The sequence below is a fragment of the Camarhynchus parvulus genome, chromosome 1 (assembly GCF_901933205.1).
Source record: "Camarhynchus parvulus chromosome 1, STF_HiC, whole genome shotgun sequence".
Taxonomy (NCBI): domain Eukaryota; kingdom Metazoa; phylum Chordata; class Aves; order Passeriformes; family Thraupidae; genus Camarhynchus; species Camarhynchus parvulus.
Genome location: NC_044571.1, coordinates 63,795,253 through 63,818,407, shown reverse-complemented (window position 1 = coordinate 63,818,407; position 23,155 = coordinate 63,795,253). Strand labels below are relative to the sequence as shown.

Here is a 23,155-nt window from a genome sequence, read left to right as displayed (position 1 = left end):
GTCTGAACTGTGAAAATGCCTGGGACTGTTTTTAGTAGGCGGAATCTCAGATCATTCATATACAGAGTAAGTTTTTTCACTTTTCTATGTGTCTTGTGATAGGCTGTTGAACATTACAGTACATTTACTCTTCATTGCATAGTAACAGGAGCAGAAATAAAGTTGCACCAGTTCTATGCTAAATATTTGTGAAGCAAACCTCAGGCATTGGCAAGGAATTGTGGCATTGATATACTTAGGGAAAAACACTATGAGGTTGTTTTTAGTGATATCTTGTAATACTGAAGTTGTCAAATATAAGCAATTCTAGTAATTTCTTTTTCACTGTCATTCTTAATTCTGAGTTGCACGTTCTAGGGCATAGGTGTTCATGTGAGCAAAAGCTGCTCTGTTTTGGTTTTTTTTTGGCAGAAAGAATGTAGAATTAAGCGGCCTGTATCTACAAGTTATATTTGCAGGAGAGCCCATAAAGCATGTTTATTTGTATCACCAGGCAATTTATACAGGTTGAACCTGTATCTTTTGATTAACAGACGATTATTTGCACACAAATTGTCCCTGTTGGGTAAGGACCATGAAGGAAAACAGATCAGTTCCTGTAGATTGTGACAGTGTTTTAAACTCCCATGGATTCTAAACATCTGCCATTTTTATGGGTGGCTGAAGGAAATGTTTTCAAGCAACTTGGAGCACTGGCAGAAATGAGATGGCAAATGATGTACCCTAATGATAACATCACTGAACTTGCAAAAGAATATTTGCACTCATCCTAAGTCGCAGCTTTTTCAGGTGGAAGCTTTTGATTCCTGAGGAGCTAGGGACCATTTTTGAGGGTTTGTGACAGCAGACCCAAGGCATTTTTGCTTTTCATTCTCCTCTCTGCAGATAGATAGTAATGTATCTGTGGCCATCTGTGCCTAATTTTGCAATAATCCGCGTGTCCTGGGCTTTGTATGGGTCCAAGCCAGCTAGCTCGAACCCAAGCCCACACAGTCTTGCACGGACAGAAAGTAGGAGACGAGAAGTGCTCTTCTCTAGGAGGGGACAAGTAGCGTGTTTATTGGCTTGGGACAGGACACTTCTGGTGGCGCTGACCACCCAGGTAGAAAAGAGGCCATACCACCCCTGCAGGGGAGTTTTATACCTGAGGGATGGGGGCGGGGAAAGAGGACCGCGGCCAATGGGATACCCTTGGGGAGGGGTGAGGGGAGGGGTAACCAAGGAACAGACCACCAGGTGTGTAGCACGGGGGTGCATGGGGGAGAGACCATGTGATGAGAAAGGGGGAATAACAATCTCTGTGATATAACATACTCAGTACAAATTTTCCCATCAGCCAGTGCAAGCAACAACTAAATAAACTATTTAGTGCAATACAACATAATTTGAACATGAAAGGGATCATGAAAGACCACCTCTTTCACCGTCATACCTTAACACCTGCTCAGGCCAACTATGAAAGTCCTCAGGGAACTGTAAAACTTTACTGGGATTTTTTTTACTGAGTGAGGTGCTTCCCTTTTCAAACTTTAAAAGGTTCACATAGCCTGATCACTCCACTCCACGCACTGGCTTGTTCAAAATGCATTTTGCCATATGTGTTTGTGTGTGCCTCTCTGCCTGATTCAGGAAGCAAGGAAGAGTGCTATTCAAATGAAAATCCAAGTTGTTTCACATGGAGCCAGGATGAAGCAGGATTTGCATTCTGTGCTCGTGTCTGGCTCCTTGGCACTGATTAGGAAGCAGAGCAGAACAGAAGGGAGTTGGAGACTGTTTCTAGTCCAGGCATGAGAGTTGTGGATGCTGTGCCTCATCACCTCCTCTGACTTATTTCTATTCTAAGGATGAAGGAGGCTTGAAAAGTTGGTGATTTTCCCATAAAGTAGATTCAATCAAAGATTCTCTTTTAGGGGCAAACCAGGGCTGCTTAAAAGTAGTTCCCTGCTGTACTACCTTTTCTTTCAATAAGCAGAGGTACCAGGGGGGAATGGTAAATGAATCAAGCCTGAATTTCCATGGCTAACATCTATGCTTTCCAGGAATTGAGTTAATAAATCTCAGATGGTTGCTCAGCAACTCCCACAGTTGGTACCTTTTTTTATGCGGAGCTGTGGAATACATTAATTTTGGCTAAATGTGTCCTTGGAAGAAACCTTCTTTGCCTAGAGAACAGACTGACGTGACCTCTGGAAATGAGAGTATTGCTGAAAGCTGAATAAACTGAGTTTCAGAGTTAGAAAGCTTTTTTGTGTTTTCCTTTTCTCACAGCCTCAGGCTTCCAGGAACTCTTTCTTTAGGAGTCAGATGTCTCCAGTTTCTCCTGTGTCCTCATGCAATAAATGAATGCTGTTTTTACAGGGAGTTTGAGTCGTGATGAGCCAGTGTGTATGTCACAGGAAACAGCCTGAGACAACATGTTTGCATTTGAAACTAGGATTTTAACTGTATTTCAATCCGGGTGTTAAATATTTCAGATATTTTATTTATTATTTATTTATTTATATTACAGTATTTTTATACTTGTAATAAGAAAGAGGTTTACTCTGTATTGCCATTTGCCTTAGATGTTCTTCAAAGCAACTGTTTGTGTGGAAGAGATTGCATAAAATTAGGAGCAGTTTCCTGCGTTGATACTTTAATCCCTGACTGTTGCTTTAGTTCTGACATTTGTACCTGAATTCTTACCGAATTAGTGCAGGCTGCCAGTGACTTTATTCAGTGGGGAATTATCAGGTGTTTCAACAGAAAAAAACCAAACAAACATAAAAAAAAACCAAACAAAAACCAATGACAGCAAATGTATTTTCATTTTTATTTTTTATTTCTCTTAGCTTCTGTAAGGCTATGCAGTGAATCAGTATATCTCTATCCAGACAAGTTCTACTTAACTTTCATGGTTATTTGAAGTATGTCTTTTTCCACCGATAGAAATTGTTTCTTGCTGAGAGTTAACTGTCAGTTTATGGGAGATATTAGACCTGGACAGCGCACTCTTGTATATTAGCCCTGGATAGGAAATAATTGACGGGACTTTTGTAGAAATGTAAGTTAGCTAAACAGTAGCTCACATATGTTACAATGTTGAACTCTGACAAATGGAAACAGAAAAGCCTCTACTCCATGTTCTCAGCAGAGATTCACCTGCTCACTTCTTGCCTGCTGTGTCAGAGCAGGTCAGCTAGAAAGCTGGCACATCTTCCCTCTCTAAATTGGGAAGAAAGATGCACCTAAGGGCAGCCCTGTATTTGGGGAGGCCCTGGCTGCTGCCCCTCGTGTCCCTTCAGTCCCACCATGAGTGTGGTGGTGCTGAGCTCAGAGACGTGTGAGCAGTGCTGTGGTTTGCTCGCTCGTGGAAGGACAGTCACCTTGTCTTGGCAGCACGTGTTGGCACAGTCCAAAAGGGCAGGAGGTGTAAGGCAGGTGAGAAGGGCTCTCATGCCAGCCTGGCAGAGCTGTACCTGAGCCCTGTGACAAAGGGTCACCTGAGAGATTGTGCTCTCTGCAGGAGTGAGACCACAGAGAGGGCTCTAACACCGTCCTCCTTTTTTCTACCCAATAATTGCAACCAGTCCACAGAGAGAGCAGGGGAAAAGGAAGTAAAATAACCAAACAAAAAGTGGAAACCCTTCTTCCCAGACAGAATTTTGCCTGGACCACCGAGAAAGCAGACAGGACTTTGCTCACGGCACTGTGTTGGAGGAGCCCAGGTACTGTGGTAAGGAGTGCAGCTTTCAAGCTTCTTGAGGGATTTGGGAGTTTCTGGAAACTCCTCTCTGTGTATGTAGGTGGTTCCTGCCAGTCTGAGGTAAACAGAAATCATTGTTGGGAGAAACTGAATTTGGTCTTGCCTTTACGTATCTAGCCTGCCCTAACAAAGACAGTATGTTTGTATTTTAGATGTGGCATCTGTAATGCAAACACAAGATACTGTTTTGTCTTTTTTTTTCTTTAATTCAGAGGCTGAGTGGTTGACTGGCCATAGAACCTGAAATACAAGCTTAAATCAGAGTTACCAGTTTCTGGGTTTGTGCTTTGTTTGGTTTTGGTTTTTTTTTTTTTTTTTTTTTTCTTTTTTGGTATAGCTTACAAATATGATGTGCTTTATGCTGTTTACATAGTACCAGGTGCCACATTGTATTAGTTTGCCTGCTACAGGGTGAATGGCTGCTTACTTTGGGAAAAAAAATAATAATTTTAAAAAATCAATCCTCTTATTTACTTAAAACACAATTCAGAGACTTATCACTTTATAGAATAAAAGTAAGTGTAGGAGATATTTTTTAAATACTACAACAAATACTGAGAAATTTAAAAATTTTATGCAGAAGTAGCAGTAATTATTTCTTATTTCTAAATGTGGACAGCAAATATTAGTTTACAAGTAATAGCTCTGTTTTCTCAAATTAGCCTTTTAAAATAGTTACTTTTGTAATATTACTCATTCTCAAGTTGTATTTTAAATATTGCTGTTAGAGTGGATAAAATGCAGGTCCCTTTTCTCTGCATGGAATTCTAAAAGGCTTTTGCACAAACTTCGTGAGACAAAACCAGCTTTGAACAAGAGCAAATCGTGGACAAGATCCAAAAATTAAGTTGGAAACACAAGTAAAAATCCTGGGTTTGTTGTGGCACTGCCTGACAAGTTCTGCCAGCCTTCTTAAACTGCTTGGTACATAAGCAGTAGTGGAAATCTTGACTCAAATTAATTCATGCAGATTGCAATTGTTCTTTGCACTTAAACCTTGACCCAAAAGGTGTGCCCTTTTGTGTGATAATAAGATCAGCCTTATGGTTTCCAGGTCTTGAAAATAAATTTCTGCAGTATAAACAGATAACAGAAATTATCATAATGAAACCAACACTTCTAAAAGCAGACAAAGTACCAAGTCCACACAATTTGCGATCATACGAAAGGCTGTGGAATGAAAAAGATCAGTACGTGTTTTGGGGCCCTGTTACAAACAAGGGACTTCCTTGAGTTTTGCTGGTTTTGAGCAAACAAACCTTTTTTAAATATTTGGAGAAGATTGAGTCTGCTTCCTGAAAAACTGAAGCCAAAGTCTGAGCAGATTTGATTTGAAATTAGGTCATCAACTCTTAAGCAATTTTAATCATAGCAGGTAGGAATTTGTTTCCTCGTATTTCAGATTTCTGTAGTTTCTTATTTTCCTTATAATGTGAGAAGTAAAGATCATGCTTCTTCATCTGTTAATAGAAATATCTATACTATTTTTGCTATACAAACACTTGTGTATCTGGTTGCTGCCAGTTTTCTTTTGACTATGGCCAAAGAGTTCTTTCTGATTTTGTGGCTCAAAACTAGGTGCAAATGTAGGTAAAGAGACGGTTTTGTTGCTTCTTCAATAAAAATGAGGTATGGCCCTTTTTTTGTGTTCAGTAAGAAGCATGTCAGTTAGGAGAATAAAGGACATAGTTCTGTACCATGAATATGACCGAGCTTCCACTGAACTTTCAGGTGTGACTGATTGATTCATGGGGGAATGGGAGGCTTGTGTTGCTTAGTACGACTGAAAAAGGATTGTGGAGAAAGCACAGGGTTTTGTTTGAAGAGAAAGTGGATACCTTTACTGTCTACTTCCCTTTTCATGTAAAGAGGGCCCTGACAGAGGAGTTTCACACAAGGACTGGGTTTTTCCCAGGTTCACTCTCAAACAATGTTTAAGCAATTTGTTGATACCTGTGAGTTGCCAGCACTGTTGTTTGTGACATTACTATGAGTTTTTACTTTACTTCCGCCTTCTCCCTTTTTTTTTAATCTAAATGCTCAATTTCCTGCACTTGAATTGTATATGTTAAAACCAAATACAATCTAACTCTGCTAAGATTGGGAAAGGGGGCAGGAATTCAAACATTTTAGCTGACTGCATCCTGAGGACAAATTAGGAATAACTCAAAATACTGTCAAATATGAAATGGCTTGTGGTTTAGCCTCGTATCATTGTTTGTGTGCTTCATTGTATTTTGGTGATGATTGTATGATTGAATTTTGTGATGATTACGTGATTGTATTTTGGTGCTTTAAAATAATGTCTGAAGAGGAGAGCAGGAAAATGATTAACATTCAAAGGCAGACTGGATTTCTAGGATGGTGTATTAATTCCAATACATCCCTCTTTGCACTGACATGAAGTGCACATAATGGAACTTGTTCCTTTTGTCTCTCTGATGGATTGTTGCCTTAAGAGTAAGGCTAACTTTTCTGTTGCATTAAGAGGAAGGAGATTTGGCACAAAATAACCCCCTTTCAGTACAGCTGGATCTCAGGAATCACAGGGACTTGGAACAGCTGAGTGATAGCCAGTTCAGATCTAAGCATCAGAAATGCAGAGCCAATGTGATTTTGCAAGTCCACGTGTGCTCAGTGAGAAGCATTGTGGTTACAGATGTACAAACAGTGCAATTCACCCTAAGTCTGGTTGTGCCCAATGGGCTTTTGCAGCCAGATCTGAAGTCTCATGGCATTCACTAACTCTCATGGCCAAGTACAAGATAGTGTCATTTACTGAGCAACAGAAATGCAGATTCTTACTGTATTGCTGGTGATAAATACACCATCTGAGAAGCATGTGTGAATACACAAAATATGAATAATACAGCTGGTGACAAAGACAATAACTTGCCAGATTTACTTTGGGGCTAAAGTATGATCACAAATACAAGATTGCTTTTTAAATTTCCCAAAGAAGGACTCAGTATGGCTGAGTGCTCGAATCCTACTTCTTAGGCATTCACAAAGGTGGAGTCTCCTTTAGCCTCCTGCCCCACTTAAGCTATATCTATATTGTTTCCTTTGAAGGTGGGGAAGAAGGGAAGAAATAAAGTTGATGTCATTCCATGTTTAAAGCAGGTTTTAGTCTGTTAGCATGTGCAGAGGCATGAAAAATAATATGTATTTTGAGTTAGTGAAGCAAAAGTCAGCTTTTGCTCACCATTTGGGTCATTCCTGTAGCTTAGTTCCTGTTAGCTGCACTGTCTTAAACAGGGAATGACCACAACACCTCTGTGCTGCTCCACCCTTTGTTTCATGCCTCTCTTAGAGTGATACATCAAGCTCCTGCAGTGTTTCTGCTCCTAAGTGTGCAGCACTTTGTGCCTGGTGAGCTATGACCAACGCATGTGCTCCTTCTCACTGAACTTTGTTTTTCATCTTTTTCCCCACACAGATTAAAGAAATATGACCCCCTAACCTCCCAGTCCCCATTTTTTCCCTTCAACCCAAGCATCTCATCTTTCAAGGCATTGTTAAGACTATTTAAGATGCTTTCTGTGGTTAGTTACAGAAGCAGAGGGATTAGACGCAGGCCAGGGTATCCTGTAAAGCCAAGGACGAATACACCTGGGAAACAAAATTTACATGAGAACACATTATTCTTTTATGTTTATCATGTAGTCTGATAATGCAGGTAAAATAAAGGGGAAAACCCATGTTTGATCAGCTTTGAGCCTTTAAATCAAAGGGATTTAATTTTCTTGGAATGTCCTGTGTTTTCTGACTTAAAAATGTAAACACCGTTACCAAACACTATAGCAGAGAGCTGTGAAGGCAGCAGGCATGTTTTCTATTCGCCATCTGAATTTCATACTACCAAGCCAGAATGATTCCTTCTGGTGAAAATCCTAAGCTCTGCCAAGTCCAGCCTTAAATCAAAGTGGTACTGCTATCAGATGAGAAGGGCAATATTGCCTTTCCTATTTCAGCCTAAAGTTAAATGTTCACCCTCACTCTGCAGCTGACACAATTAGCTTAGACTCTAAAGAGGCAATTACTTGAGATAGAATGGAGAAAATAATTTGGAAACCAGTAGCAGTCTGTTGGAGTGCAGCAGCAGCAGCCAATCACAGAGGTTAATTCCAAGCATCTGCCTCACTTCCCTGGCAGACATTGCCAGCCTTGAGATGCCAATATTGGATCCCTTCCTAAAGTGTCTCCTGAACCATAAGAGAGTTGTGCAGTGATTGAGCTGGGGCAGAACCTCTGAGCTTTCAGTGCTGTGTATTAATGTAAATAGGAATTACTTAGCATTAAAAGATTCTCTGTGGTTTCTGCTTTGTGACTGGTGCCTCTTCTCCAAGAGCTGCTCAAGACTGTCAGCTGCACAGGTTTCTTTTGCCCCTGCTCTGCTCCAGCCCACAGCTAAATTAGGTACTTAAAGTGGTTAAAATTTATCTTATGTCCCTTTTGTCTGAAGAACTATAGCAAGCTTTTCTTTTCCCCCCAGCCAAATCCTTCTTTTTAATGTGGGTAAATATCTTGTAAACTGAATGTGCTCAAAGCACAACTTCATGTGTTTCTTCTCTATCTCCAAATCAGTATTCAGGACTCTGCTGAAGGCAAAGGGGCTGTAGGCCTCTAAGCAAGAATTTCTCTCCATGCTATTAGAAATAAACAGCTTTTTCTCTTAGGGTTGCTCAGAAGTTGTGGGGGGAAAAAGGATGATTGAGGGAACTTGGAGAGAAGATACTTATTCAACATCTTGTTATTCTGTCAGTCTAAGCTGAGCTTTGCTGGTGAACCTGAAATTAAGAAAAAAAAAACAACACTAAGTTGTTTTTACATTCTTTTTCACTACAGTATATTTTTGAATATTAGTTACCTGCAGAAACATGGTCAGTAGGGTTTGGAATATTTTTAATAGCAAAGATACTGTCAGAGATGAGTGGATCAAATATATGCTTTATTGATGGAATTCCAGTTCCCTTAGAAAATCAAGAATTTGGAATTGCCATTATTTGGAATTAGAACACAGAGCTGAATTTCTGAATATCTTTGATTTGGGATGGGAAGCCTGGTTTGTTTTAGAAGGATGACTATTAGTTTTTAACTTTATATATGTATTTAGTATGTAGACTTAGCTTTGGTATTTAAATACGTTTTACTGAAATTTTTCACGTAAGTCAAATTGTATAATTTTCAATTGCTCATTTCAAAACCAGTTAAAATCAGAAATTCCTGAAATTATTTCACCTTTAGCATGATTTTCTTTTTCAGTAAAGTGTTTGAACTGAAATCAGTTGTGGCTCTAATTGATTTGATAAATGCAGAACAAACACAGACACTTTGTAGTAATTCTTTTTAGAAGGCCCATTTCTCAAAATGTTTTCAGAATAGCCCTTTAAAAAAGTTTAATAGTGTAAATTTTTTAAAAATATTAAGACACTGATGCAGAATAGCAGAATAGTGCTGCAGCAGTATTTGGAGTTTCGCTTCCCCGGCAGAAGACCTTCTTTTCCCAAAAACTGAGGATCCATAATTGTGGGGAAGTTATGACAGGGAGGCAAGCTAGGATGCTAATGTCCTGCACGGTGGCTTTCTGGACCAGTCTCTGTGTGACGGGGGTGTGAGGGGTGTACCTCTGCCTTCAGAAGTAAGAAGAATCTGAATTTTTCTTGTCATTGCTTTTTGGTAAAGCTAGCTGATGGTAAAGAGGCACATTATAGAAATTATAAACATTACACTAATTCTTTTGTCAAGTGGAGTGTCTGTCATTTATCCCTCAGGTTTTCATGACACAACAGAGATATGCCAAGGTTTTGATCCTGTGTGCTAACCTATGCATAGGAATAAATTTGTTACTTTTTCCAGCAAGTCCAAGAGATTCTGATTAAATTTAGAACAATTGTTTTAAGGCTTGCATGTGCAGTGATGTCACCACACAGGCAGGGAGGGTGGAAATTGCTAATAAATAAATAATAACATCTGTTATATTTTATAAATCTTATGAATGCATAAATGCATGGCCCTGTTCAGCAGTGCCTTCAGAAGTGGACTGCACTACTTTGGACCTGGGAACAGGCGATCCCCCTTACTGCATTAGCATTGTGCTGTGAATTTGCTCTGGGCAATCCCAAAGAAATATATTCAGGCTTGGCTCAAGGCATTTCTAGTGGTGGTACCTCTTGTGTGCCTGGCTGTCTAAATTAGATGTTCCTGCTGTTGCCCAGAGAATTTGAGGAGAATATATTTTATTTCTTGCCTTTCTGGCATTAATTGCTCATTTAATTTTGTTTGGTTCATTGGCTTTTAGCAAAGCCTGCTGATGGTGAAGAGGCACATTTTAGAAAGTGTAAATATTGTACTCACTCTTTTGTTTTCCCTCTTGGTACAAAGAATGAATGTTCTTGTGCCCTGAATTAATGAAAGACCTTTGGTCTAGGAGCCTTATCTAATTAGGTAATCGTGGGCATATTTTCCGTGTTAGAAGGGACTTCATTTTATCCCAGAAACCCCCGATAATTTCATAGGAGGAACTGAAACAGCATTTTCCCTGTGCAGGAGCTGTGATTGTGCACATGGCCACAAGGATGCCTGTCTGTGTGGGCTGGTTACATGCTGGCTGCTGCACACAGGTCATGTTTGAGCAGCTTGTGAAAGGCAGCCTTGGCTGAGCCTGCTGCTACGCCGTGTGCAGAGATCAGCAGTGCCGGACGCAGTTGGGAAAGCACAAGGGATGCCAATTGGTGGGAAACATTTGAACTGGCAGGGAGAGCAGGTAGCTGAGTGCAGCAAGAGCCTATGTAAGGATCACAGGTTGCATCTGGGATTTCTTGATGAATGCCTAATAAGCACATGGATTAGACGGGCAGAACTCTTCCAGCTGTTGTAAATGTAGCTGAAAGAAGCGTGGCTTAGAGGACAACAAATAACTGCTCTCGTGAAACTTTTTTTTGGCTTTGCAATATTTAAAGTCCAGAAAAATAATGGAGAGAAAACTGGACAATAAAATGAAAAAGGAACTGTCCTACTTAGCTACTTTAAACGACAGAAACATATCCTTGCTGTCTATTCATAAGCAGCAGGCAGCTCGTGATGTGCCTGAACTACTGATTATTGGTGAAAAGTCCAAGATGGCATCTCCGCCAAAAGCAAGCAGTAACTTGCAGAAAGAAGAGAAACTTTCGCAGAGTTACTCCATGGGCATGACAGAAGTCAGTACAGATGAAAGGCAGGTCAGTGTGTGTGTGTGTGTATGTGTGCATGTAGGGAGGGAAGTGGTGTTTCTGAACTGGTGAATTTAAAACAAAGCATGTTGTTGCATGGGTTGTATATTAAAGGAGGTTAAACCTTCTTCATCTAAATTGTCACGATCCCCAGCATGGATGCCAGCCCCATAACAAGCAGTACAAATGCAAAATCCTCTGGGGATCCTCTGAAAATAATCTTTGAAACGAGTTGTTAATGATGACTTATGCTGTAGAAGCTAATGAGCATTGTTTTAGCTCCACCTCTAATAATACAGAGTGGTGATTCTTAGGAAGGAAACATAATAGTATTTCTCCTTTTGAACTCCAATTGCTCCAGGAGTTTGAAGAAGCTCATACTAGTTTGCAGTAACAGAAATTCAGAAATATTAAAAAGTCCTTATTGTAGGTAAGTAGTTTATTTATATCTAGTAAGTGGGTGCTAGTAAGCTCTTGATAAATACATCTGTGCAACTTTTAAGAAAATTCAGCATTGTATATAACTGTGGTATTTTTGGAGATTAACTGCTGTGGTGAAGAGACTTAGAAAGATCAGTGGTGAAAGAAACATGATGAGGTTTATTCTTTTAAAAGAGTTTTGCTGTTTAAAATATATGTACACTGGACTAATGTAGTTTGGATCAGTGGATATTGTGAATATTTAAGGAAAAGAAACTGTCAGAACAAAGCTCAGTTGGTTGGAGCATGGTACTAATAATGCCAAGGTGATAGATTTGCTTCCTGCATGAGCCATTTGCTGAAGAATTGGACTTGATGATCCTTGTGGGTCCCTTCCAACTCAGAATGTTCTGTGATTCTGTGTGTTCATGTTCTTTGAAACTGGGTATGCTTAGAATGGTTCAAGTAGTGTCAGACTGGAGTGAAATAACAGCCAGAAGAGACCAAATATACCTGAAGTCTTTTTCTGCCTCGAGTTGCTTCTTGTATTATAAATGTTTGCAAGAAAACAGCCGTGACATAAATGACTTTGTTCTACCAAAAGATCTCTTCTCTGTATTCAGTTCACTGGGATATATATACTGCTTGTACTGGTGCTGTGAAGAACATCACAAAGAGGTTTGTCTTGTTTTAATTCTAAATTAGAAACATTTTGTTTACAGCAAGCTTTTTCCCTTTCCCATAAACCAGACTTGGTTTACACAGCTCCCTTTAATTTAAAAGTGCTTGTTAAGGTCTCTGAGGTTTGTTGACTACAGTGTAGGTGTCATTTCAGTAAAACTGGCTTCATCTGCCTAAATCTTTCCCTATCATCTGTACTGTTAGGGAAGCCTGATCCCAGGTGGGAAATAGCAGTCCCTTGGCAGAAGCATTAGTAAATCAAGTTAGTATTTTGGAGACAAAAGCCTTATAAAGGCCGCTTTGTAGTAATAATCTCATTGAATCTTGATATTCAGGTTTGGAAGGTGTTTTTTCCCTCGTTTAAGACTCAGGAACTGTTTGAAAAATAACAAATTGTGTTGTAAGTAGTTACTGAATATAGTAGCTACTGACATTTGTTAATCTTCATTCGGGAGACAAGGGGAGAAGGAACAATGGTTATGATCTAATACATTTAAACAATATGCTCTGATGAGATGCACTGAAAAATGTTAAGGAGGATGAGGATTGAATTTCTGGCTACTCTGTGTGCCAGAGTGCTGCTGTTACTGGCAAAAAATTGAAGACTCGTGACCTTTGATGTTTTTGTAGCTTCTCTGCCCTCATTTTGTTGTTCACTGTCTGCCTATAATAAACTGGGAAACTTCTGAAGCGTTTAATTATTAGTGTGTGGCTTTTCAGTTGTGTGCTGCTGCTGCCTGAATCCAAAGCCATGAATCAGGCAGTTGTGAAAGAAGGAAGTAGGGAAGGTAAAACACAGATAAGAGAATTCTTCAGCAGTTGTGCGCTCAAAGGTAAGAGGGCAATAATTGATTTCAGCCCACAGAGGTACAGGGAATAGAGCAGCCCAAAACTTCAGGACATAGTGGATGAGAGGTGCAGTGACCTCCTGCATTTGTGGATGAGCAGGCAGGGAGAGGCAGAGGGGGAGGTGCTGAGTGGGCCAGGCCCCATCTCCTCCCTGGCTGATTGCCTGGCATCACTTTGAGGAGCGTGGTGCTTGAGTTTTAGGATGTGAAAGTTGCCATCCCTGCAGGCCAGGCAAAGGAGGGAAGGAGAGCAGTGCCAGAGAAGGGAGAGAGCCTTGCTGGATGAGCAGAGAGGAGCAGTGCTGTGCTGGATCTTGGTGTGGGTGATGCTCAGGGAGCTGTGGAGTGTGCCTGTCACAACCTCAGCCTTGTGCTGCAGAGACCAGGGGTGTTATACTAGCATTTTGGAGGTGGCTGCATGTCTTGGGAAGGGGAAATGGGTAGAGGGATGGCTTTCCTGGTGACAGGCCACCCCATGAGGTGACCATGAAACACATCAATGGAGGGCATGGGGACTCAGCCAGGGGTGTCTGGTGGCTGGGCTGTGAAGCCAAGGAAGGCACAAACCTTGTGGAGTTCACAGCCATAGCATTGCATCCATTCTCAAGACATGGTTCACCATTTGTGCATGTGTGGGGGTCTTACCCAGTGCCATGGTTTCCGTGTCTTTGGGGTTTTTTCTGAGTTCAGTTGTTTTTCCCCTCAGATTTATTATGTATCCCTTCACTGCTTGAACTCTCAGCCTTTGCATATTTGAAAGGGAATATCCAAAATAAGGTGCCTGTTTTGGGGCACTGTGGGTCAGCGTGATGCCTCTAAGGCCTCAAAGCCCTCAATGGGGTGGGTTTGCCCCACCAGCCATACTCCATACCCCATAGTCCTGTGGGCTAGGACAACCTTTCCCGAATGAACCTGCCATGAACTCTGGATGCTATGATGCCAAGAGCTCTGTGCCAAACCAGGGCTTGAGACTTGGTGCTTCCAATCCAGCAGCATCTCCCTGTCCTGCTCTACCTCCATGCTTTCACAAAAAGTTAGTCCAGCCCCAGGGCATATTCCTGCTGGATGATCTTCTTCCTGCTGTCTAGAGGCAGTGCGAAAGGAGAGCATGAGCTTCTGCCTCTTCCAGCTGTTCCCAAGCCCTGCGTTGCCCCAGGACAGGCATGAGTGCTACAGCTCCTGTCTGGGATATGAGGGGTTGATCTTCATGCCTTGTTTCTTGCTTTGAAATCCTCATACTGGGACTTGGGCTTCAGGTGTCACACTCCTGCACATTTGCAACTCATCTTGGCTCTGGTTCAGAGCTCTCCTGTTGATGCAAGTGTTTTCCAGCCAGTACCTGTGCTTTCTTTAAAGCTGTCTCTGTCTACTACTGATTCTTTGTCAATGATTTCTCAGATTTCTTCAATTCTTTTGTACTGTTCATATGATTTTCATAACTTCTTTGTGTCAGGTTTCTTAGCTTTCAGAGTAGGGACTCACTCTGCTGTGTGCTTTCAGTTCCAACTTTTACATGCAGAACAAAGGAGGGAAAGAATTGGCATCATTTCACGTGTAATTATTTGCATATTCTTCACATAGATACCGTAAAAATATGCATGAGGCTGGTAGAGCAAACAGACTTGGTGTATACCTACCCTTAAGAGAAAGCCATTCTCCTTTGGTGTGGAGACAAAAGAGTAACTACAGCCAGTTCTTTCACACATTCCCTTCTGGATGTTGAGTCAGATCCATTTCCATTATTTTGTTCATATTTCTCTCTGGGCAGAGAAAGAGCAGAAGGGGCAATGCCTGAGACTCCCAAGCACCTTTTTGGGCATTTTTGGTGGTGATTGCTTCCCTGATCCTCTTGCAGGTAGTGTCTCTGAATTACCATACAGCCTCATAGATGCCATTTTATGTGTGGGTGTCAGCTGGTATGAGGAAACCCTTTTCTGAGACCCAGCATATGCCTGAGGAAAACTATGGTCACATTTCTGTATGCCTCATCTTTGTGTCCTTACATAATCTGCTGTTTTCCTCTTGTCTGGTGTAGAAACACCCTTCTTGCAAATACACACATGTATGTATTTCTGCCTATTCTGTTTCTGGTTTTTTTTTTTTTTTTTTTTTTTTTTTTTAATCTGTTATAAACAGTACTAAAGGCTTTGTAAATACTTTGTACCTGTGCACATTTCTTGGTTTTGGGGGTAGATTCTTTAATGTTTTGGCACTTGTGTGGGTTTTTTTTAAGGGAAAGAAGCTTTTTAGTTTTCTTATATCCACATCCCCTCTCTATTTTTGACTTGTCATTTAAAAATTTGTGTGCAAGGATTTTTCTCCTGCAGATCATAAACATCTGTTTTCAACAAGTAGCAAACAAAATATTTTTGCCAATTCTTCTGAATGTTGGGATAGCTTTTTATGCAAAACAAAAACCAGTGTCCAAGTTTTGAAGTTTCTGTGGCTTACAATGCATTGAAATAGTGAAATCAGTCCTTGCTTTTATGTTTTTCAAAAGACTGGATAATGAGAAATACCCTCTAATCTTTTTACATGATTAATTTGAATTGCTTTTATGTCATGGGGTACCTTGGAAAACTGAGACAGTGAGCATGGCGAGGGGAGGGAACACAGTGGCGGACATAAGGCCTGTGATGGTTCCAGAGTTTCATCTGCAAGTGGTGGCCAGACAGACAGTGAAGCAGGGAGTGGAGAATGCTCATCTCCTCCATTCATACTCTGTTTCACCAAAGGATGCAGAAGGCAAAATACCTTTGTCCTGCAAGCCAAAGTACATGCACAGGGTGAGCTTCTGTGACTGCCACACAGATTGCACCGGGTGTTTTTGATAAGAGCAGGCCACTGTGAGCAGTGTCCTTGGGGGACTGGGGACAGGGAAGAGGGGATGACAGACAATATCCACCTAACGCTTCTTCAGGCAGAATTTACAATCAATGCGAGTTTGAGTTTAGGCCACGTTTGAAATGTGGTGGATGGAAGACTGTTTTCAGAAGGGTTTTTTTCCCATACACATGGCCAGGTTATTATTTCAAATTGTGGGAAGTCACAACAATAGGAGGACACAAGAATGGGGGTGTCCTTGTTGTCTTTGTGCGGTGCTTAAACCAGGCACCACTTTCTCAGGGAAGTCTGATTAACTGTTAATGCTTTGTTTTGAAGGGAGGTGCTTGGGGCACATTTCCATATATGCTGGGAATTTCACTAACTTATGGGAGGGGAAATGCAAGGAGAGCAGTGTCCTGGGTGCTGCCAGGCCGATGGGAGAAGGAAGCAAAAGGGGATGCCAGGTCTAAAATATTCCTCTGACTCTTCCCCAGCATCCCTGGAGTGCAGCCATGAGGCCAAGCAGAAGAGGGGGAGCAGGAGAGAGAGTTTGCTGTCAGCATAGTTGAGGGGCTGCACCATAATCTTGAAGAGTTGAACTTGCTCATTCCTCCTCCTGTTCTAACAAATACAGCATAGAAAAGTCTGAAAGCAAATTTTTTGTATAAGTTTTTGCTGTTTTTGTGGCCCCAGACCTCATTATTCCCAAGCTGTCTAAGCGTGAGACAAAATCAAGTTAATGAATTTAGAATACTGCATCAAATGAACTGGATGCAGTCTAGTGTTACTAAGCAGCCTAAATGCTTCTCATCCATGCTGTGGTATTGAGAAAGTTTTCTTGTGGGTCATAGGAGCAGGATCTGCAATACTAAGAGTGATCCAGTGGGCCCTTCTCCAGGCTCTCCCTGCAGTAATGCCCAGCATCAGGTGTTTTATTGAATGTCAGAGAGCCCAAGGCTTTGCAGGCAAGAAAATAGATTTATCCTAGCAGCTTTCATCTAGATCTCTAGTATTTCAAGTTGCCTTAAATCATGGACATGAATTTTCATGTTCTTTCCGTGAAATCTGACAATCTAGGACTTGCCCCTGCCCTTTTCAATCTTTCTCATCACATGGCTCCAGCAACTGGAGCTCTCAATACTTGTTCTGTAAGAAGCATTGGCACTTTAAAAAAAAAAAAAATTCATTTTCAGCTGAATTGAGTGCATTCAGCTGTAGAGTTCCAGTATTGCAGAGGCTGTGATCTGACTGAGAGATCACTTCTGGCTGGCCTATTTCAGTACTGGCCATCCTGAAAATCGGTGTTGGATGAAATCAGTGAGTTACTGTAGCACAATTTATAGTCCTAGGTGCCTCACAAGTAGGTAAATAAAATTAAACCATAGTGAAATATCTGCTTACAGTTCTGTGTCTTTCAAGGTCTTTGTTAGATACAGATTTCAGGTTCAAAGCATTATATATTAAATGCAGAGAGCCCAGGCCTTTATGTATGTGCAAATACCTCTTCAAATAACATGCAGCTGACCCTCCCTGCGCCAACTTGTTTCAGGCTTCTGGAAAAGTCATGATTCTGTTTTCTTGGGCTTTTTGGTTTTCTTTGTTTTGGTTTGAACTCCTCCTGGGAAATAGCAGGTTGGCGAAACTGGACCAGTTTATGACCTTTTTGGAGAGGCAGTCAGCACACTCTCTACTGTGATCCCCTGTGCCAGTGACTGTGCTCTGAAGAGCAGCTCAGGCTGTGTGATGGAAGTGTCCTGTGGCTGCAGAGAACTCAAGTTTTAAATTACTTGGTTGGGGTAGGAATATTGAGTCAATTCTGCTTTTATATCCCTAGTCAGTATTTTCTAAATTGCTGCTCCAGACACTGTCAGAAGCGTGATTCATCATCATGGGCATAACTCACTGGTAATATATTCAAAGTGTAAAATAATGTTGGAAAGGGTTTTGGCCATACAGACTAACTTGAGAGCACTTCTAGTATGTGCTTGAGAGCATATGAAGACTATTGTTGCTTTTATAGGGCTGAGGATACATGTATTTATTTTTACTTTTCTACTTTCTCCTTAGGCTTTGTCCAACATTGATTCTCCTCCTGGCTGTGAGCTGAAGCCTACAATGAAACATAATTTTGCTTTTGACAACATGGGCTATGAGGCGAGCTCTGAAACCATGCCCTCTCCACCTTCCCAAGAGCATATTGTGGTACTCAACATTGTGGGAATGACTTGCCAATCATGTGTGCAGTCGATAGAAGGCCGAATTTCCAAGGTGAAGGGCATTTTGAGAATTAAAGTCTCCCTTGAACAGAACAATGCTGTTATCAAGTATCGGCAGTCGGAAATAAGCCCTGAACAGATTTGCCAGGAAATTCTGGATATGGGCTTTGACGCCAACATAGCAGAAGAGAAGTTGACAACAGCAACTGTAAATTTTCCAAGCTTGAAAGAAGCAGTAGCTAAGCTTCGGGTAGAAGGCATGACCTGCCAGTCCTGTGTCACCAACATTGAAGGAAAGATTAGGAAACTGCATGGAGTGGCAAAAATCAAGGTGTCACTTGATAACCAAGAAGCAATTATTGTTTACCATCCTTACATCATTCAGCCTGATGACCTCAAGAGACACATCAGTGACCTGGGGTATGACTGCACCATTAAAAGTAAATCAGCCCCTTTGAAGCTGGGTGCCCTTGATCTCCAGCGCTTGCAGAATGCAAACCCCAGGGAGACACCTGCAAGCCTTGATAGTGATGGGCTGGACCTGCTGGTCCCCAAGATGGGTAGCACAGCAACAGTGACTGTACAGATAGAGGGCATGCACTGCAAGTCCTGTGTCAGAAACATCGAAGGAAATATATCAGATCTTCCTGGCATAAAAAGTATTAAAGTGTCTTTGGAGCATAAATGTGCTGTGGTACAGTACAGCCCTGATTTAATCACCCTGTCAGCTTTCCAGCAAGCTATCGAATCCCTTCCACCTGGAAACTTTAAAGTAAGCCTCCTTAGTGGTTCAGAAGCAAATAAAGCAGCATCTTCCTCAGGTGCTTTCACATACAATGTCGTCAGACAGCCGCCACAAGGCATGACACATGTGGCTGTTATTAAGATTGATGGCATGACCTGCCATTCTTGTGTACAGTCCATAGAAGGGGCCGTATCACAGAGGCAGGGGGTGCAGAATGTAGCAGTTTCTCTAGCTGGCAGTACTGGGACCATACACTATGATCCAGCTGTCACTAGTGGAGAAGAATTAAGAGCTGCCATAGAAGATATGGGATTTGATGCCTCTGTGCTGACAGGTAACAGTGTTTTTTCTTCTGTGGGTAGTGTGCCAAGGTGGGTCATGCAAAGTCTGCATTGAGATTCCTTTCTGGAGAGAAACCCTTAAAGCATCGCATTGACATTGTCTCTTCTGAATACCTGGTGTGATCCGACCTCACTTAGCAAGGGAGAGAGGTTTCAGCTGTAAGGCTCCTTGTTTCAGCCCTTAATAATTGCAGCAGTGGGTGTAAGAGCTGAGTTACATTATGAAGCCAAAGGCCTGAGGTACAGAGCCTTTCAAATAGCTCCATCCCCTTACCCCCTTAAGTAGGTTTCCTCCCATGCCTACAGGCTGCTGTAAGTAGATCTATCAAACCAAATGTTTATATTTATGTTCCAGAGTACTAAAACTTACAAACTTCATTAAGTATCTTTCATTTAAAACCACTTTTTACCTAGCTAAAACCTCTTTTTAGTGTCTTTAGCCTTTGACTTTTATTTCTTCAGTATTTTTGCCTGCCTTACTTCACTAAACCTTGCTTTAAGCAAGTTAAGTGGCAAAATGAAGATACTCTTTGGGGGGAACAGCTGCTTTTGCATGTCAGTTGCATCAGTGTATGCATTTTGTACATGTGCTCAATGTTTGAAAAGTTGTTTTGATGCACAAAGTCCTCTCTCACAAATTTTGAATGTAGCAATTTTCACCTGCTTCAACCAAACATATTTGCTTTGAAATACCTGATGCAGTTTACCTGAAATTAAGTAGTTTGATCACAAAAAAACCACATCCTATTCGCTTCTGTCATGGGTCCAATCCCTCTGAATCTGTGGTACTACTACAAATTAGGAGGGGCCTGTATGTGGTGGTTAATTATAATTTGTTTGGCTTATAATTTGTTGGTGGGAGAGTGCCAACTCCATCTGGAAAAGGAGGGACCCCCCTGTGTTTAACATGTTTGGAAACAACTCCTGCTCCTTTACACAAACCTCTGCCCAAGGGAGGTAGTTTGTGAACACATCTGGAGCTGTTGTGTGTCTGTTCAATATCTGGCAAATAATAAAAATGTTTGCAAGAGGCCTGTTTGTGTTCAGGTCTCTGGAGTGCTTCCAATTAGTGTTGGAAGTAAACAGTACAGTTTTGCAGTACTGTCAGCATGAATACTGTGCCATAAAGAGAAACCTGTTGAGAAACTTGTTGTTTTCCTTGTTTGAGATGAAGTGATATGAGTCCTGAATAGATGGCAACAATGACAGAGTTGATGTGACTGGACTACATTTACTGTGCTGGATAAGGAGCCTCTAGAGACCAATATATCTTTATCAAGTGGAGGTAGCTGACAGCTCTAGGCATTGAAATTGGAAGGAATCATTTGCCATCTGAATGTGGAAAGCTAGTTCTGTAGAGTTAGATGGTCATGCAAGTGGCACTGGTGAATATGTATTTTTATAAGCATAGTAACAACCTATATTATTTCCATATAGAGACCAAGGTTATTGTGTCACCTTCTAAACAACTGTGAGTGTTTGTGTGGTTGATAAATGTGACTTGTTTGTACTTTTGCGTCATCCAGTCACCCTGTGGAGAGCTCAGTGTATCGTGCATTTATTCCAGACACCGCCCCTGGAGAACACAGGTGCCAGCCTGATGGCAGCAAAGCTGCTGTGCAGTCTCAAGCTTCAGAGCCTCCTCACCATGGCAATTCCCCAGATGCTCTTCTAGACAGTCCTCACCCTGATGGGTCAAACCAGCTCAGTGGAGCCATAGAAGAAAAGTGTGTTTTACAGATCACAGGCATGACCTGTGCATCGTGTGTGTCTACCATTGAAAGAAATTTGCAGAAAGAAGATGGTAATAAATTCAAGATTCCTATAATGAGTCTAATGATAAGGGATGATGGGATGGAAAAGGTGTTCTATGAGATTAAAAGAAGGGGCTGTCATACAACATCTGGAAGTTAGACTTAATGCTCAGTCTTAGTGCTAACGTAACCATGTCACTGTTTAACTATCTTATTGCACTGGTGGGCAAACATGATGAACATACTTCTAGCAGGTTGTAAAGTGATAAAAAATTCAAATACATCTGAAGACAAGAACAGAGAAATGGTTGTCATTTAGTTTTCAGGGCCTTGTTGGTTTACAAAGCAATCCATCTCCTCCAGAGCCATTGAGAGCTCGGGCATGCTCGGGCATATTTGCACAAGCAGGTGCAAACAAATGTATGGCTCCACTGCCAGGGTGAGCTTAGGCACAGTGGTGTTTACTGGTCTAGAAGGCTGCAGGCTGAGGCTGCCTTTGCTCTGGCCATGTAGAAGATTAACAGATGAGCCTTAGCAACGTCTGATTTCATTTGTGTCAGCACGCCTTTGGGGGGTTTTGCTTATCGATTACTCTCTCCTCAGTCTCCTAGTGGTGGTCTCATTGCCTTGATTTAGAAATCAAAAAAGCATTAGCTCTTCAAAAGAATTTTTTTTGCCTTGTGATCTTTGTGTTTTGATTTTCAATTTTAATCTAGATTTCTGTGGGATTTTTATTTATTTAAAAAAATGAGGGGTGAAGAACAGGAAAATTAAAAGATATAGCATTGTGCTGTAGAGCTCATTCGAAAATAGTCTAGGGCAGATCTTTCTGCAGTGGATGTAAAGGTTACTTCCAAACATCCTTTTTGTCTCATTAGGTCACAGCAAAACTCACCTCCTTCCCCGTGTAAATCTTGCAATTCCTCTCATTGCTAAAGGGAAACAGTGTGGCTGGGTCTCTGTAAAAAACTTTGCTGTTGTGACTAGAGAAAAACACTAGAAGGAGGCAGAGAGAAATCATTAGGCTTATAATACCTCTAAGTTGTTACAGTCCTCACCGACAGTCACTTGTAATATTTTATTTTTCTTTCCCTCAAAGGAGCTACATTATCTAATATTTTTGTTATTGCCACTGCAGGAATTGTTTCAGTGTTGGTAGCACTGATGGCAGGTAAAGCAGAGATAAAATACAAGCCAGAACTCATACAGCCTCTTGAAATAGCACAGCTGATCCAGAATTTGGGTTTTGAAGCTACCATCATGGAAAATAATGCAGAAACAGAAGGGCAAGTGGAGCTTCTTGTAAGTCATGTGTATTTGAAATTATCTATTTGTTTTGGAAAAGTCAGGTCTGAGAGACTGATTTTCTTGCAAATAGCTTTTCTTGAGCAGTTGTGGCTTCAGCAGCTCAGTTCTGGCTGGTGACACTTTTTTTTATATAATTGCTGAAAAGACAAAATCAACTTGTCTTGGAAGGACCTATCCAAAAGCACTGAAATAAAAAGTGACAGTTCTATGGCCAGATTAGACTTTTTTTAGCAAGCAGAAATTAAACAGAAGTTTTCCATTAGGGCACTTTAGTACAGACTCTGAGTAACTGAGAATTTGTCCATAAATACATATTGCTAATGTTAAGGGCTTTGCATAGAGGTCTAGGAACTTTGGGTAAAATCAGTAAAATTAGTAAATTTCTTATTGCAGGATGGATTCCTCAAATACTATTTTTTATTCTCTGACAGATATTTACTGCAAGACAGAGAACATCAGTCTGCTGCTGTATTAATAGATCACAAAGTGGTAACATGCCTTATTGAAGCCACAGGAAAATTCAAGAGAGATGAAGTTACACACGCAGAATTTGGCTCTGGCAATGTTGATAGAACCAAATTAGTTATACTTTTACAGTTAATAGCATGTGAGTGCTACCATGCAAATATATGGCTGTGACTTTATCTGCTGTCTACACAATTTTATAATAAAAGTGGATAGTTATGTTCTCAGCTTTATATCATTTAAGACAGCTCTATAAAACCTTTAAAACCTTTAGGGTGAGGCCTTGTCTCAAGTACACCCATAAATACTGGGTGAATGTGGAGGATTACTAACTACCCAAAATTGTCCTTTTTTTAGATTACAGGGATGACTTGTGCTTCTTGTGTTCACAATATTGAATCCAAACTCATGAGAACAAATGGCATATTCTCTGCCTCAGTTGCACTTGCAACTAGCAAAGCTCACATCCAGTTTGATCCTGAAATTATTGGACCTCGAGATATTATAAAAGTAATCAAGGTAGGCTTTGGAAATTTTTTATGTATGGACAAATACATGGTGAAGCTTAGAAGGAAATAAAGCAGCTGATATT

General features: G+C 41.0%; 1 protein-coding gene across 2 annotated transcripts in view; it reads left to right on the top strand.

Moving 5' to 3' along the window:
- ATP7B (ATPase copper transporting beta) overlaps positions 1 to 23,155 on the top strand; it is a 40,371-nt gene continuing 17,216 nt past the window's right edge. Inside the window, exons 1-5 of one of the 2 annotated variants that reach the window (XM_030949573.1) lie at positions 1 to 66; positions 17,802 to 19,029; positions 20,604 to 20,840; positions 21,929 to 22,092; positions 22,921 to 23,082. In XM_030949573.1, the coding sequence (XP_030805433.1) occupies positions 16 to 66; positions 17,802 to 19,029; positions 20,604 to 20,840; positions 21,929 to 22,092; positions 22,921 to 23,082 (1,842 nt within the window). In that variant the 5' untranslated portion in view covers positions 1 to 15. Of the gene's footprint in view, positions 67 to 10,719; positions 10,969 to 17,801; positions 19,030 to 20,603; positions 20,841 to 21,928; positions 22,093 to 22,920; positions 23,083 to 23,155 lie in introns of those variants that run through there. The other variant, XM_030949564.1, reaches the window with a different exon arrangement.